Source organism: Calypte anna, chromosome 1 (assembly GCF_003957555.1).
Source record: "Calypte anna isolate BGI_N300 chromosome 1, bCalAnn1_v1.p, whole genome shotgun sequence".
In the NCBI taxonomy this organism is placed as follows: Eukaryota; Metazoa; Chordata; class Aves; order Apodiformes; family Trochilidae; genus Calypte; species Calypte anna.
This window is the reverse complement of record NC_044244.1, coordinates 174,402,915-174,420,813: the sequence shown is the minus strand read 5'-3', so window position 1 is coordinate 174,420,813 and position 17,899 is coordinate 174,402,915. Positions and strand designations below refer to the sequence as shown.

General features: G+C 37.8%; 1 protein-coding gene across 1 annotated transcript in view; it reads right to left on the bottom strand.

Annotated features, from left to right (window-relative positions):
- Positions 1–5,464: 5,464 nt before the first annotated feature.
- DCLK1 (doublecortin like kinase 1) overlaps positions 5,465–17,899 on the bottom strand; it is a 234,182-nt gene continuing 221,747 nt past the window's right edge. Inside the window, exons 17-18 of the mRNA XM_030447097.1 lie at positions 15,047–15,120; positions 5,465–5,607 (exon numbers count right to left, since the gene is read on the bottom strand). Coding sequence (XP_030302957.1) covers positions 5,550–5,607; positions 15,047–15,120 — 132 coding nt within the window. The 3' untranslated portion in view covers positions 5,465–5,549. The remainder of the gene's footprint in view (positions 5,608–15,046; positions 15,121–17,899) is intronic.

The following is a 17,899-nucleotide window of genomic DNA, read 5'->3' as shown; positions in this document are numbered from 1 at the left end:
CTCCCCCTTCTTTTCAAAATGCCTACAAGTTCTGAGCTGTCACCCTTGTAATTAAGACCTGTGAGATCCACCTAAAAATGTACCACATCTGAAATGAGTTGTGTCAACCCCACCTTTGTTGAAGCTGCTCCCAGTTGTGTCTGTGTGAGAATTCTTGTGTACGCTTAAAAAAACACATGCTGAAGAGGTCAAGCTGATTTCCCTTATATTTTAAGAAAAAGAATCATTCTTAACTGAAAAATGGCATGCCAAGTTTCTGCCTGGAGCAAATTTTTACGATCAAATTAAAAACCTTTGAGACTAAGAGTTTATAATGGAAATACTAACACAGCTTCAACCATGGCAGCACTAGCAGGCACTGCAATAACATTAGGAAAAGCTCTCCCTGCCCACAGTCTAAACTAAATAAAAAAGATGCCATTTTCTAACAGACACCCCAGGCTAGCAAATAACAATGATTTAATGTACTTGCCCTGTGGTAATACAGTAGCACTGCAAACCTCTGAGCCAATTTTTCTTTTCTTTTCATTTTTTTTTTCTTTCTTTTTTAAACATATATGCCCCACAGGGAAAGGATTGCAATTTAGCTCTTATTTGTGGATATATCACTTTCATTTCAACAATTCTTGAAAGCCTTCCTGCTGTCACACGCTACTGTATGCAAGCACCCAACTGAATAAAGACCCCACCAGGCTTTTTTTCAGGAGTTTATTCACAGGTTTGGCTTTGCTTATTGTAGTATGCACCACATTGAAATTGGATGAGGGCTACTGTAAAGCAATAACATTGTCAATGACTGGAATCTCACCTTCCCCTCTAACAGTCTGAAGCAAATTAATGTATTGGTTGTTCATTAACAAGTAAACAGTTTCTGCTACAATGTCAAGGAAAAAAAGGATGTGTTCATTAATATGAACAATCTTCATCTACAAAGATGATTTACACAATGCATGTCATGAGATAGATAGCTTTCCCCTAACTAGTACACTACCAAACTGAAAAGCTGATTCTTAGGACTTTCTTGAAATTACAATATTGTTTGTTTACCAATAAGAAAGACAGTCTCAGTCACCTATGCCACCATTGTAAGCTCTATAGGAAGGACTTAAAAAAAGAGAGATTTCTGGAATCACTTGTGGAATTAATAAAATTGATAGCTACAGACTTACACTGCATCAATGATACATATTATTCCTGTGATAAGTTAAGCTAAAAATAAGATTAATTTGGTTATAGAAATTCCTTAAACAACAACACTTAAATTATTTCAAACTTGAAGTTTTTCAAGAATTTTCTGAAAAAAATCAGCAAACACTGGCTAAAAAAGCAAAGCAGTTTGGATACACCAATGTAATCAGCATGCCTAGTGCTTTTCTGTTAACCCTCTGAGTAGAACCATAGGATTCTGGATTTTTTGTATATTAATACTAGGAAAATTGTAACTTACAGAAATATTAATTTATATGTAATGACTTTATAAATTATGTTCTAAATATATTTGGGCTAGGCACCTCATCTAGTCATTTATCCATCCCAGAATTTTAATTATCCACTAGAGAAGCCAGTCTCCACCAACAATAAGGGAGGTTTAGATGAGTGCCCTAGATTAAATACATAATTTAGATAGATACATCTAGATGAGACAACACCCAGCTCAGCACTCTTTAACTAACCTTGTGCTATTGCCTATCAGTACTACATTTTCACATCAAAGTTTGCTTACTGCTTGTAAGCTCACTAGAATATTGCACTTAGGTTGGAGTCCACGTTATCCCCACTTATATTTAATTAAGCTGGAAGTGACCCTGTTCTGCTTTCCTGTTCATGCTAGATCAGACTGACAGGCATCTCCAGAGACCAAATATTGGATGACCTGAATCACCCTTTAGAAGTGTTTCCCTCCATCTCCTCGGTGATAGGCAGTGCCTACCATCCATCTCAACTAACTACACAGGCTTGGTGGGAGGAAGTTGCCCTTGTCTATGCAATAAGCATTTTTTTTAAAAAAATTGTTGTCACATTTTGCACCAATATCATTTAACCAAATGATTCAAATAGGGCGATGAAGAAAGAAGTCAGGACTGGCATGTAGTACAGTAAAATGACCCCAGTATGCTACGTGCTCTCCCAGATTATCACATCAGAAATAGTCTGTTATCTTGGATCTCTTTTTTTCCACTGATGTTTTGAGTATTTTCAGGGCCACATATTCTGTCTTCACTTACCCCCAGGAATTCAGGGATTAGACAAGAAAAAGGGCACTCACTGCCAAACAAGCCTGAACCATTATTATTTCCATGAAAGCATAAATACATATATATGGTTATATTTAAAAATATATATGGAGATCTTTAAAACCATAATAGCAAATTCTTTTAAAGCAGCCTAAACATTCAGATAGCTTTCCTTGAAGACTAAAAAGAGGCTATCAGCAATTTGAAACCCAATCTCTCACAGATCTAAAAATAACTTTTAAAATATTTTTATAGTTATGTTCATAAAACATGAACCAAAGATCAGAAACATATAGGACGTTGGGGATGAGTAGGAATTTCAGGATCTAGGATTATTTTTACACGCATTTTAAGTAGTACAAGATGGTGATGAAGGAGCCAAACATCTTACTTTAATGATAACCCTGTGTTCCAAAGGAAAGCAAAACAAAGGTGATAGGAAAATCCCAGATGTTTTGTGAATAATATTTTTCATGCACAAGGTGAAGCATTTTTTCATATTTATATTTTTCTCCTGACTTCCCTCTATAACTAAGAAGAATGAACATTGGCCTTTGCTTTAAGACTGCCAAATTTTCCCAGTACTCAAGGAACATGTGGTATTAATAGACACTTTTTTATCACCAAATGTATGCCTTGCATTTACATGGCTGGGTTGTATCTCTTCTAAAGGGAAGGCTGTGATACAATGTGGGAAGGGCAATGCTGGAAAAACATCTGCTTGGTCCTGACCTACTGTAAATTGAGAGGCAAGGGAGGCTTTACTTTGGCTGAAGGCTCCATCCTATGGAAAAATAATCCCTGTCCTATCCAACTATTATCAGATTACAGCCATTAACATCACAAGTCAGTGGCTGTGCTCTGTCTACTGAGAGTCTTCCCTCCACAACTCCCAAGGTTGGGAGCACTGTGGGCACTGTGTGGGCACTGACAAAGATCTGCCACAGACACAGCCCCTTCCCAAAACCTAAAATCTAAGAACTTTTGTATGGAATTGCCTTTAACCCTCAACCTCTTTCCCATGTGCACTTTGCTGACCAGAAACCTATTTACTTCACTTGGGTTAAGATGTTGTCACTTTGGTTCCAGAGTGACTGAGGCCACGCAGGTTTCCTGCATATGGATGTACATCCAGAGAGCAGAGTCCCGGTGACTTAGGGTGAGATTCATTCCACTAAACTTATTACCTGAAGTCTGATGGAATGTTCCACCAACAATAACTCTCACAGTCAATGGAGAGAGAGCAATAGGTGAATCAAAGCATGAGCCCTGCCCAAAATGCATGGCCTTGATGAATGAGATGAATCAAACCTGGAAATGCTCATTTCTCTGTATTACCAGAGAAATCTGGATATGTAGCTCCAACTATATGTCTCACTTCTGTATCATTAACATTGGAGGAATTTAAAAGTATTCTGTATGAAATACTTGTACCACTTGTGTGAAGATTTATAAAATGAAAAGCCTGTATTTAAAGTCTTCAGAGCTTTTAATACATAAATTTTCATGGCCAGGCAGTGAAAGATGCACTTTAAAGGATGGAGGAACAGAAGAATTCCAGTTTCTTGACATATGGTTCAACAGGTACTTCCTACTAGAAATGTGAAAGAGCTTTACAATAGCTCCAAGAAGCTGCAGGTAAAACACCCACGGCCACAGCTGCTTGTGGGGACAGTGCCATGAGAAAACACAACTCAGAGTGGAAATGGCACTGTGGGCAACTTGCCCTTTTCCTCCAAAATTTATTTCTACTTCCCAGCAAGATCAGAAAAGTCTGCATATCTTTTTGGGCAGCATATTCTAGCTGTATGGTATGAAAGAGAAAGGGAGAAAGAAAGAGAGAAAAAGGGTAAAGGAAAGAGAGAAGAGACTACATTTTTGTCTCGTTTAAAAAAAAATGAGAAAATTGTAACTTGGAGAAGAAAATTTACATTTTTTATGAGCCATAAGAGAAAGTATAAATTTCATGTTGTTTTTTTAGTTTAGAATAGGATTTTGGAAGTTGTCTTTCTTGTTCAAGTAGAATTCTTAATGAGTATATAACATTTTTTTCATTAAAATTATTATATTTTAAGGAAAACTCTACAAAGCATAGTATTTCTCTGGTAGCCAGCTCTAGGATAATGGCTAAATAACATGCTATAATGCTGTGCTGAAGTTTTAACAAACCAGAAATATGTTTAGTCTGTGTAAATGTCAATTTTATTAAATATTACAAATAGAAGTGGTGAATCTTTTAGTTCCATTCTAAGACAAAATTTTCGCCAATTCAGTTGAGGCTTTACATATATATCAAATGACTTCTCCCCGATTTAAAAGCACTCAAGCTATTTTAAGATTAATTTTCATCAATGTTATTCTTTAAAAGTGACTCTCCCAGAATAACCAGGTCATGCTGAGAGGATGCCTGTACATTTCTGAATGTGAGGCAAAGGAACCAGGAACTTCTCAACTAGATCATTACATACCATTACATGACAGAACGTGTCCTCAAGCCATTTCCCAAGACTCTGCACTGTCATTAGCAGCAAACGATATGGAAGCAACCTTTTCTGGCCATCATCATGTCATTTTCTATAAACTCTGAGGCTGCCCTAAACTGAACTTCCCATTTAGAGTGCATAGTATTCTCCAACACAGTCACTCACCTTGGAAGTACAATGCAGGTTTAGAACAAACTGCTAGAGAATATACTGCTTAATTTTATTTTCATTTTCAAAGCCCGCATTTGTAACCCCTAAGCAATAGTGTGTTTTCTATCATTTTGGCCAGAAACAGTCAAAGAACTTGAGGGTACTATAAAAGATATGTGCGTATAAAAGCAAAAAAGCCAGAATAAAGCCCTAATGTGGGTTGTCAGGATTTAAGCTGATCGTTTACTCAGAGGGTTAACATGTGCTAAAATTACATACTGCAGTTCCTAGCTTCACTGATGAAAACATTCACTGCTTCTATCTTTAAATAAAAAAAGCAAAATAGCCTTAACCCTTTGAGGATCATATTAGCAGCAAGTTACAATCTAAACAGAGAACAAGTATTTCAATCGATTAGGAAATTATGCTTACAAAGATTCTGTGAGCACCCTTTTGTGTTCCACCATTCCATCATTTACTGCTGGATACATCAGCTGTAACCACTTCACAGAGGTCTGAAGGTTTTTCGGGATCTCAAAGGGTTAAAGCCAAGACTTTTGAGTAAAAGTGTTTTATTAAAAGGGTGAGTTAGGTGAGCGAACAGTCTCGGATGAACTTGGTGAATAGTCTTCCGATTCGGAGTTGAGTTCAGGTGGAGCTTGCTGTGCCTTATAATGTCCCCTCACATCCTGGTGGCGTCTTCGTCGGAAAACCTGCCTCTCCTTATCAAGAGCGGTGGTCTGGCAGGGGCATAAAATAAGAATAAATGAAATTAGGCTGTGTGTGAAATGCAAAGCTAATGAAAACCATGAGTTTTTATGTGGCCTGCAAACACCAGGGATAATAAATGTTCAGACCAAATTAAGCCTGTTCTGTCTCAGGCAGGTCTGAAAGGTTGAGCCCACAACAGAGCAAAATGCTTTAAGAAGTCCATTTCCCAAACCTTAAGAGCTAGTGTGACATCATCAAGCAGACACAGTACCATATATATGGATGCCATATGTTCTACTTCTGGATACTATTAATTTCATCCTTTAATAGATTCAAATTTCAAGCCAAATATCAAAAGGCCTCCCCCCCACTCCTCTCAAAGTATAAATCTGTTCCTACAGGCAGGGCAGAGATGTAAGCTTGTCTTTGATTTGACCTAATGAAGGCTGATACACACTCACCCGTGTTCAAGTCAGTGCAATCGGCTAACAAAGATGGATTGTGATGAAGTTGTCAGACAAGAGAGAAAAATAAACACTGAAGGGAGCTACTCCAACTCTTTGACACCTCCTCATGCAGCTCAATGGATGTTCTTAGGGAGAACGCTGAAGAGCTCTGACGGAAAGACCCGTTTAGCCTGAACACCCTGTCTCGTCCTGTTAACCAAGGTCTATCAAATTAAATACTCCACTAATTTTATTTAGGACTATCTAGAGTATCTAGAAATGGTGGAAAGAGAGTTTACTTGATGGGCATTATATTTCGATCAGTTTCTGACACTGTTGAGAGTGGAGGTTTTAATACAATAGCTGTGACTTCTAGACACATCTCTTCTTCTGCTTGGTCTGGCACATTTACAAGGAGAAACTGCAGTCCAGGTAAGAACAGCCCAAATCTGGCCAGTGATTTCAAGTATGGGACTGGGTTTTGCTGTTTTCTTGACTACAGTTTATTAGACTGCCGTCCCTGAAATCTCAGTAAAATTACAAGTTCAACAGGATGGCCTTGATTCAGCAAGAGCACTTTGACACATAGCTAACTGCCCTCTGAAGCAGGGCTGCCTTCTTAAAACCTGGCCTGTGACTTTTTTGAGGAAAAATAAAACAGGAAAAGGCAGGTAGCTTGTAAGATGATGTACAAAATGCAAACCAATATCTATCTGCTCATGGCACTGGAGGCAAAGATAACGTTGAGAACTAAATAGTTTAACTGCTACGCCTTGTAAAAGTTGTCCCTACTATGAAAATCTCAGTTTATAGGTACATAGCTAAAAGGTTATTCTGTTTGTAGGATTTTTGTTTATACTTGAGATATACATGACCGATTTCTCTAGAAAATTTACCAGTTATAGTGTGAGCCTCACAGGAAAAGAGATGTATTTATAGCCATCATACTTTTGAGAACAAAATGAAAACTAAATCCATCATACCAGTGCAGAATAGCATTATAGCATTCCCTGCTCCAAAATAATGCAATCAGCATTCAATAATGATGTAATAGAGACAGAAAGATGGACAAGAGTACAGAGCAACTATAGCAAATGGATTTAGTTGAACTAAATTGCTGAACTATTATTTTTGTGTCTAGAACCTACGCAGCACTACCTTAAAGGGGTAAAATAATTGTTAGCTAAGTTCACCCCTGGTTTTAAATAATATTTGTGCAAAAGCCAACACTTCTCATCTGTTGCGAATTTCTTTGTTTATTGCTAATCTTTTGTGTTAGAGCTCTAATTAGTATTTTCAATGCCTTCTACTTTTTTTTAGCCTTGAACTAATTCAGTTGATTCTTTTTTAATGCCAAACAGAAGAATACCTAGATCTTTTAAACACATTGAATAAGCTGCATACAGCATGTAATTCTGTGTGAAAATTGGAAAGAATGGTGTATATTACCATTCTATAAAATACAGATTTCCATTTAAAAGACTTTTTGATGCTTACAGGAAATAAGAATTTATTTAAAGTTTCAACCACATCACATCAGCCTGTGGTAACAGATACTCTGAGAAAGTTAAACATTTCTACTTGAATAAATAAAAATATTTGTATTAATGTCAAAATTTAATTTTAAAACCTGATACATGAGAATTGTGAATGTGTATGTAAAACTGAAGGTTTTCAAAATTAGAGAAGTTACACAGAAGTGAATACTTTTGAATAAAAGATTCTTTTGCAAAATTAGCCCAGGTTATTGCTTTTTTTTAAAGGACAAAATTATGAAACTACAAAACTAATTAGTAATTAGTTAATAAATAATTAAACATCAGGACACTTGTTTTAAGGATGTCTTTAAAAATAAGCCCTAAGGTCTGGCTTTTCTACAATATTTGGGAAACCTTTCAGGACTTCTGGTTAAACATACATAAAGGCACTTCCTACCTCAGTAGTCAAAAAGGTTAAGTAAGAGATATTTAAAGTGAGATGTATTTAAAAGATGTGTAGATGGTGTGCTTAGTGCTGGACTTGGAAATGTGCTGGGTTAGTGGCTGGACTTGATCCTCTTCAAGCTCTTTTCCAACCAAAATGATTCTGTGATTCCAAAAAACCTCATCATCTCACCTAATGTAGCACCTTATGCTGTAGTTTGTAGGACCAAATATTTCTGGCTTCTAAACCTTTCGGAAACTTCCTGAGATACCTTGAGACTATGTTTTTCTTTACATTTTTATCACAAGTCTTTCTTGAATTTTATCTAAATTGCTCTTTATAAAGCTATGCTTGTAGATTCAGTGGCATTATTGTGGTTACTCTCCTGGGCTGAGAGACAATCAGAGTCTTTCTCACTCAAAGAGATTATCAAATAAAAATTTATAAAGTCACAGAGAGCCAAAGAAGGGATTATTTATCTACTGAAAGCCAAAACACACAGACTGTATTCTAACATCTAGTGTTTAACATGTCAGAACGACAAAAAGGATCAGTTCTGACCACAAACAAAGCACTCACAAGCCCTACAGAACTTATTCTGGGTTTATTCTGCTCACTGTTATGATGGTTTTGTGCCCTTCAAGTGTCTATTACATTTCCAGGCAGCATGGTCACTCTACATTCAGCATAAATGCTGGTTTTCATTTAACGAGGTCACAGTTGTTTCTTTACCTCTAAAGAATTGTAAAATATGATGGATTAATTATTTAGAATTCAGGGGAGATGGTAAAATACATTTGAATAATGACTGCATATGTTTTGTAAGTGCAATTTTCACCCCCTTGTGCATGTGGGCATATTCCAAAAGTCAGCTTTTCCATTATTATTACTGCTTTTGTAACAAAGGCCCCTCTTACACATTGCTTTGGTGTAATAGATTTATTATTTCATCTAAAATTCAGCTGGGTTGTTTGCTGGCGCATGAACCAGTCCATTATGGATTTCCAGGGCATTTCTACTTAAAGCTACTCTTTCAGTAAATAATCAGGGGATCTGAAGTGCACTTATGCTTCGCAGGGCTGCGAATCCCAGATTTTCATTATCACATTTTGACTTTTTTTTTTTTTTTTTTTTTTTCTCCCCAGGCTGGAGGTGAGAGAGTGAGGAATTTGAGCATTATTTGATAGTGATGGCAACTAAAATGTAAGGATAGCATTCTTATTCAAGATACATGGCTGTCCTCTTACCATCCATATGATGAAATGTAGAGCTTCTTATCCAGCATCAGATAAGTTGATTGCTTCTATTTAGTTTGGTTCTGATGGGTCTGAAGCACTTCTTTAAGCATTAATATATTTTGCATCAACATTTAGTAAACTTGACACCAGGTACCAAATGGTTAACCAGACATTTTTTGAAAGGCATTTAATGTGAAGAAATGGAGCATTATTTTAAGATCATTGTCTCTGTCACCTATACACCAAGGTGCAGCTAGCATTTTTCCAGGATTTTGCCACAGGGCAACTTCTCTCTGGTTTTTGTGGCTTGATGTTACAGGACTCCTGAGCCATGCAAATTCTTTTTTCTTGGAAAACATTGAACTCTGTGTTTATGAACAGCTATTCAAAAACTACAAATGCTTTGATATGTATGTTGGCTTTGCAGTGGGAAGCACCATATTTTAGCTGTGGGGTGATATTCTCTGTCAGGTCAGTAATTATTAGATTGAAGTAACTGCATTTTAGGAATGTGAGCGGTGACTTTTTCTTTTCACTTGTCTTAATTTACTGCTGGCCACGAAATATAGATAGATATTCATTTCATTAATAAAAGAACATTATTGTGCATTTTGCCTCTTAGCCCATCCATTATTCATACCAGCCACGAGACTGAACTGGGGATGCAGCTGTTCACACATTAATCTCAGAAAACCTTCCCTTCACCTGCTTTCCTTCTGCAGGAGCATATTTGCAATTTGTTTGCAATTTTCATGATGCTTTGTTTAGTGTGTGGAATTATGTATTGAAACACTGGTATTTTTCTTCCAGTGCATTCTTTTATATACATGCATGTATATGCACATATTCTCACCTGGGTAATTTTATCCTGTTTCCCTAAGCTTCTGGTTAGTGACCTCAAAATGTTGAAATATATAATGGCTGCTATCCCTACTATAAAAATGACCATTGAACAATGCTCGTGGCACAAGCCAGGCAGCCCTTCAGTCTTACCTTTTTTTTTTTTTTTCCATGGGTTTCTCAGATTTTATATATATATATATATATATGTGTGTATATATATATATATATATATATATGATTGATTCATGACTGAAGACAGTTTTTGGAGAGTATGTCAAACTTAGTAATGCACATCAGTCCAGGAGTGAAAGACACATGTTAGTTTTATCCCCTGAGGCACAAGCTCTAAGTAAGTCAAGTTACACGGTGATTTGGAGATGTGCAAATGACCACATCGAGGGAACAGACTAATCGAGTGGATTTGAACCTAGTCCTCCAAATACAAAAGGCCACTGCTTTAGCACTCCATGTAACTTCTAGCATGGAATTTAGTTAAAATGAAGGTCAAAAAGAAAAAAAAACACAAATCAATTGGATGTATGCTTTGTACCGTACTCGTGAGTGAATACAAAGACAAGTGTTCTACATCTATAAATGCTGAATTCATATTGCTATATTTAAGTTTGTGTTTACTCTTTGATATCCCCCCTTTTTAGAGATTTGATTCCTCAGTTGGCTTCAATTACGCATGGAAGACAGTGCCAAATTGTTTGCATGGGTGAATTTTATATATAGTTTGGTAATCAGTTGTGCGTTTCTTAGTCAAAGAGCCAGAGAAGAGATTTTAAGTGAGTTTAGATGTTTGCTTGTTTTTTACCAATATCCAGCTTATAGAGGGTTTTATGGTCTTAAAAATGGCACTTTATAGATAGCATGCCTGATTCTCAACTCCCATGTCCATTATCAAGATATCTGGCCATAACTTTTGACTCAAAAGTGTATGGTATCCCCTTGAGACAGGTGTAACTCAACAGATGAAAAATAATGGGAATTGGGAGCCAAACACAGAGGATGGAACTATGGGCATTAGAGTACTTTTTAACCATGACAGTGAGACTGTATTTTAAAAATCCAATATTGACTGGACTGATGATTTCATTAAGCATCCAATGTAACTCATCTTGCTATTGTCATTACACAGATAATATCATTAATGACTTTCCAATACATTTCCTGGGTTTTATTTTTTCCTTTGGCTTTTATATAGTGTATGTGTCTATAATAATAATAATATACAATAACATTTATACTAATCTTATATACAATACTAAATATACAAATGTTTTCTACTAGTATTTTATGTTAGATACACTCACTCTGTTCCTCATCTCAGAAAAGGCAGAAAAGTCAGGCCATTCTTTCAGTAGCAGGTTAAAATAATGTTAAGATTCAGACATAAAGCAGAACTGGTAAGAAAGTTCAGGGTCAAAGAAAATATTGGTAGGTTATGCAAAGTTTTGCCTTCATGATGCACTGCCACGAGGAGGCACAGGTAAACCAGCTAAAGAGGCTGCAGACCAGACATTGAAACACTTGGGGCTAAAGAGAAGGCTCCAAAATACTATCATCCTTAACATTCTGGCTTAATTACAAAAAAGCCAAAAAACCTGAGTCACACAAACATTTCAATAGCTTCAGTTAACTACATCTTGAAGGAAAGTTCCTTATAAGAAAGTAAATCTAAAAGTTATAGCATTTCTGAAGTACCATGCAGGTGCCTTGTAGACTTTTGTAGCCACTGTTGCTAAACTTCAGTAGCAGGAAAATTATACGAGATTGCTTTTACAAAGAGATCTGCCAGAGAACTGGCTACCCTTGGATTAAAAAAATAAATAAATCCCAGAAATAGTACCTCTACTACAGGATGGGTGATGGGTGCTTTGTCAGACTTGAGTCGACAATGGTAACTTGTGGTGAATGAAGATGAGATTGCAGCACAGGCATTACCCAGCTACACCAAGGCTGGCTTTCCTGGCTCTCAAGAACAATAATTTTCACCAGCCTGGGGCAGTGCAGATTGCAGTCATTTAACAGGGACCTCCAGATGTCATTGCCTGCTGAACACGTTTTGGCCTTTTCTGCACTTCTGATTGCAAGGCTGATGTTCCGACAGCAGCCTTTTAAAACTGGCCAGATGATATTACTGATTTGGCCCCTGTGTTTTTTCTCATGCTCATATTTGAGGAACCCTGTAAGACTGTCCAGGTATTACATCTCATACCTGCTAAAACAAGCACTACTGTATGTAAGGTTTGTTGAATTTTAATAGCACATTATTTTACTGAAATGGAATAAAACATGATGCAGAATGAGCGCTCAGAAAATTAGGACTGTGAGGCACTTGGAACAGGAAAGTCTTCTAGTTAGAGAAAGGAGGTTTTCTGGTTGATTGAAGGAAGAAATAGTTCCATTTAAAAAGATGTTTTAGAGGACTGCTAGAAACTAGGGATGAAAATGATCAAAGGAGCAGAGAAGAAATGAATAGTTTAACACTAACAAAGGGAGTATTACATTTTCCTTAGGACCTGCTTTCATTTTTCGATGCACTTGTGAATTCAGTTTTATTTTCACTGGTCTGGGATACATTAACTGTTTTATTGACGGGACTTGATGAACCTTTTCATATGCTTTGCATTTTGCACTTACTACTGAAAAATAATCACTTGATAAGTCGAAATGGTTTTATTAAGACTAAAATGTTGGTCACTACAGCAGTTACTTTCTTTCCGGAGATGAAAGGGGAGCAAACACAGGGCAGTGCTTGTGGAGGTCCCCCCTGTTAGAGAATTTCCTAATTAAGCATCTACGTTAGGAGCCCTGCTCTCCCAGTTTGCCTTTCCACACTAGGTGCTCTGTTTAGAAAGCACTAATTATAAACATTGTTGTTACTGCCCCCAGCTGGAAAACAGAGCAGTTTATGTATGAATAAGAGAGATTATCGCCCATCTGCTCCAGCCCATTATTCAGGGATGTGTCATTTTGTATGCCTATGGCAGCCATTACTACTGCTTTAGTCAAATGGGTTTTTTTGTTTGTTTGTTTGTTTTATTATTAATTTCTGTTAATAGCTTTTATTTATTTACCAGGTTTCAGAGTTAGAGTCTTCTCCCCTACTTCTCAAAATGCATATGGTTTGTTTCAAAATCTGGGCTATGCAGTTAAACTGAGTCAAGGCCAATCTGATAGGGGATGCTTTTGTCACAAGTTCCTATTCCTGGTGGTCTGCTCCCCCTGATGTTGGGGTTTTAAAAGATCTAATAACTGTGTATAGCAAATGAAAAGACAAATTTCTTATTTTTTGGTGCAAAACAGGACAGCAGAGAGGGAGGCTAAACTGATCATGAACAGCAATTAAACTCCGGGAAGATAAACAAAGCTCTGATCTTCCCTCTGCTTTACAGAGGAGGCATTAAATTTGCAACTATTTGACAAAGTCCTGCTTAACACAAAACACCATCTTTCCTTCCTAAGTGGAAAAGAAAAATCCCTCTAATACTATAAAACCTACATTGATCTAAAACTGCGCACTCATTCCTTCCTTCTTCAAAACCAAAAAGCAGAGTTACTGGGCTGATGCCAGTCAGCTCTTTCAGAACCTGCAAAGTGTGATGCCAAGTGACAAGACAGACCAAGCAGATTTTCTGTGTCCTCAAGGTCTCGGAGGGATTTTAGCCACCAACACAAGTGTCATAGGCTGCAATTACAGACATAGCTACAGATTTGCATTGAGTGTTCCCCAGTTCTTGCTAGCCAGCATTCAGCTGATGCATGGGAACTGCTTGTCTACCTTTTTACCTGAAAAGTGGCATGTTTTTATAATTTTTCTTTGCTTTCCCCAGAACATCCATATCAGAATCTACTCAACCCTCAGTGTGTGTTCAGGGAACTGCTATAGGGAAACTGTGCTGTAGTCTAAGCCATGTGCTCAGTAAACTGATCCAGGGTGAGAGTTTTACTGGACTGGAAACACTTGCAGTGACCATCTCTGCTGTTTTGCTAATTCGGCTAATTTGCTGAGTTTTTCCAAATAGCTCACAGATGAGTTTTTAAAGGCTTCAGTCACTGAACTGCTGGAAAACACAGGTTTAGCACGAAACTTATAAAAATTTCTCCAGCTCTCAAAATGCGATCTTGTGAGTAATAAGAAGGGAAAAAGCCAGCAAATAGCCACTTGATGGAAATTCCAGGGCTCTGAATTGATTGAGGAGGTGCACAGGCCTCCCGTGGGCTATCAGACCTGGATCCCTCCTTGCCCCCATTCCAGAATAACCCCCTCCCTCCCAGACTCCCGTTTTATCGTACAGGTGACGCCAGCTAACGACAACCCTGGCACAGTCACACAACGAAGAAAAATATACTCAAAAGACTCATGCAATATTAAAAAAAAAAATAATAAAAATAAAATCAAAATAAATAGGTATCGGAAGGGCTTTAAAAAGAAAAGATAAAGAATGCATTGTTAGAAACACAAGCTCACCGGCACATACAATGCATTCTATTTCATTCAACTCGGGAGAGTTTCTACAGACTGGGTTATGTAAATGCATTGTTCAATCTAAGGTAAGGATTGTGCTTAAGTGGGTTTAAAATGACAGTATATAGCTCCACGTCTCGCGTGGAAAAAGGAAGATATATGCTGAGAGCCTGTTGCTGCTCCACGTGTTTCAAACCAGGAGCGCAGGGGAAGCAGATGCCTTAACAAGCAATAGGGAGGGGGAAGGGGGTACCTCAGCATATCTGGTCGATTTTCTGTATACACTGTCCTTTTAACTACAGGGAGATTGAGACTGAGCATGTGCAATGAGGAGAAAGCTGGCGATGTGGGTGTGAGGGATGGGTGAAGAAAGGGAATGAGGGGGCGTGGCATCTCAATCAAGATTAAAACGAAACTGATAAAGCAGCATATGGACCGGATAACAAATCAAAAAGCATGTTTATCCACTGAAGGAACTGGTTAATGGAGACTGCCAGCACGTTGCCATGGAAACACTGACTGTTGGCGCTGCACCATCTCATACCTTATCCAATACATTCCTGGTTGTTGGTAGTAGTCCAAAGACCCTGATCTCTTGATGGTAAACCCGTGGTCCAGCTGAGCAGAGAGAAATGGGGCAACTCAGTGGATCAACATTAGGCTAAAGAATTCAGACTCCAGAGCAAGCTGTTCCTTATTTAGTGCATATATACTCTTTTCAGAAGGCACTTAACTAACATCCTAAAGCTACGTATTGGAGACGAAAAAGAAAAAGAAAAAAGGTAAAGAAATAAGAGAAAAAGATACTAACTCTAGTTTCAGTCTTGCTAAATTAGAAGCCATTTTATTCAAACTAAAATGGAGTTTGTGAAATAGGTTACTTAATGCATAATGCATTCATTTGAAAGTCTGACAAATATCTTGTTACCTCCAATGACAGAAGTGCCCTTTTAAGTTGCACATACCAGTAATGGAAAATTATCTTATGCAATTAAACCGAGAGGTTTGGTAATTTTAAAAAAAAGTGCAGTGCAACCATCACAAGGAGCAGGCTAGACAGACTACACAAGGCTTAAATTAGACTGCTTCATAATCATGGAATGTGTAAAGATGAAAAGAATCAGGTTTTGATACCCCATCAATCATGGTAATTCATTTCTAAAAATGCGTTAACCTTGGAGAGTTGGACTACTCAGAGCCATGAATAACATTGTTTATCATTTCAGCTTACACCTCATGCTCAAAAAGATAACAGTACAAAACTGTTTGGTTTAAAATTGCACCAATTAAATTCAAAATAGAAAATAACATTGTGTCCAGGAAAGTGTGCTCATGATATTACTTAAGGAATTACAGATCTTTTGAGTTTAGTTTGTCATTAGCAGAATCATGTGCATAGGAACAAAGAAAATGTGTTGTTTTCTCTAATCCTTCTGTGCTGCACTAACAGACAGTGGAGACACCATTTAGCTGTGTTAAAATTTTAGGGGAAAATATCTTGAGGGAGACATTCTGCCTGCTTTAAAACTGTTAGTTGTGATGATTTTCACATTTTGTCCTATAAGGAGAAAAAGCCATTTTGTGCTTCAGTAAGAGCATGGAATATATTTCCAATACTGATGACAGAGTCTAATTCTAAATTCAGAAAAGCAGCTCAACACATTTCTAGATATCAACCACTTCAAGGCTAGCTAGGAGCTAACTGCAAACTTAAATTTTTCTTGATGACTTCCCTCCAAGTGTAGAATTTAATAATTTATTCCATTTTGTTAAAACAATACCGCTTTCATCTTATTTACAATTATTTAAAGGACGTTTCCTGCTTAAAACCACGAGAACCTTGTTCCCAGTGTTCTGTTAGCTTACCTACACTGGTCTGCTATTGCCATCTACTGGCTTCCTCCTATGCTGCACGTAAAATACACAAAAGGGCTGTTTTCTTAAAAAGCAGGTAAAAAATATTGCCCTGAAATCGAATAGTTTAAAACTAATATAGAGAAAATCGTGAGAATTGCTTCCTAACACGATTTGAAGCGATTTGGTAGGCGTGGAAATCCTGCCATGGGGAAGCCGCCTGTGGACCATGAACCCCGGTGAGCACAGACAATGGGTGGGAAGGGACACCCAAGACATGGGCTCATCTTTAAGCTGAGCAAAACTCACCGGCTAAACCTGGCCTCTTCCACACTACCTGAGAAATCCCACCGCTAAAAATGGCACTTGGATTTTGTAATCTTATATTTTGACATTGGCAGAACGGGGGAGCAAGCACCCATCTGCTGCCTTCCACGTACTGGGGTGCAAGCAGCAGCCCCGTGCTGCTGTCCCCAGCCCAGGGGGGACTCTCCTTCCTGACCAGCTTCTCTCTTTTCCTGTCCTACTTGATTCCTGCAAGTCTCCAGCTGGAGTTTACTCCCATTGTAGAGATGAAGACCTCATACAACCCTACCAGAACGCTATCATTAGTCTTTTCCTCTGTCTCAACAATGGGAAAAATACAAGCACAAAAGTGACAATGTACAGGCAAAGCTTTATCACTTCAGACAAGACACAGATTAAATCATGCTCACTTCCTATATGGAATTATAGCACACCTCTGGATCACAGAAGTATTCTTTAAAAATTATTTTGGCTCTTGGTTGCTTTTGCCACTGCCACTAAAGCCCAGAGGGTACAGCCACAAGGTATTGTTTTGTGGCAAAAAAAAAAGTATGGGATGAAATCCTTGGTGAACCAAGAAGAAAAAAATCCATTCCCAAATGATAACTATTTAGTAACAGTCTGGTTTTATGTTTTTACTGCAGTAGTAGCTTTTATAAACACCATCAAGGAGCTATGAAATACTGTTCCTGCTGGAAAGCTGCAGGAGAAACCCAATCCCACAAATATTTTGGCACATGATTAACAGCAAAGCAACCACTATTGGCGCAGACCCAGGGGCACTAGCCCAGCCTCTGTGTCCTACAGAAACCTGTAGTCAATGCCTATGACAAGAGTTTAAGAGCAGGGCAAGTGATCTGTCTTCTACATACTCTCCTATCAGCAAGCAGTGCTTTTTAGGGACCTTTTAAATCTCTATCTGTTTGAAAATCTATCTCTCCAATTAAAGTTTTGCTGGCAAAGCAATGTTGATTTAAGGGATTTTTTTCCCAGCTGACATGGTTATGCTGGCAGAACGTTTAATGATAGGTGAATGTATCAACAGAAAACTCCCTTTGCCTGTATAGTTAATTTTGATTGAGGAATCACCTTCCTCTATATCAGCAAAGGAACTACTTTGCTAGGCATGAACAACAAGTTAATTATGGTAGTTTGTCCAAAGTGAAATATCCTTTCAAATGTGGAAAAACTTGAAGTCTGGACACATGCATGAGAACATTTAGGATGTTTCTGCCCT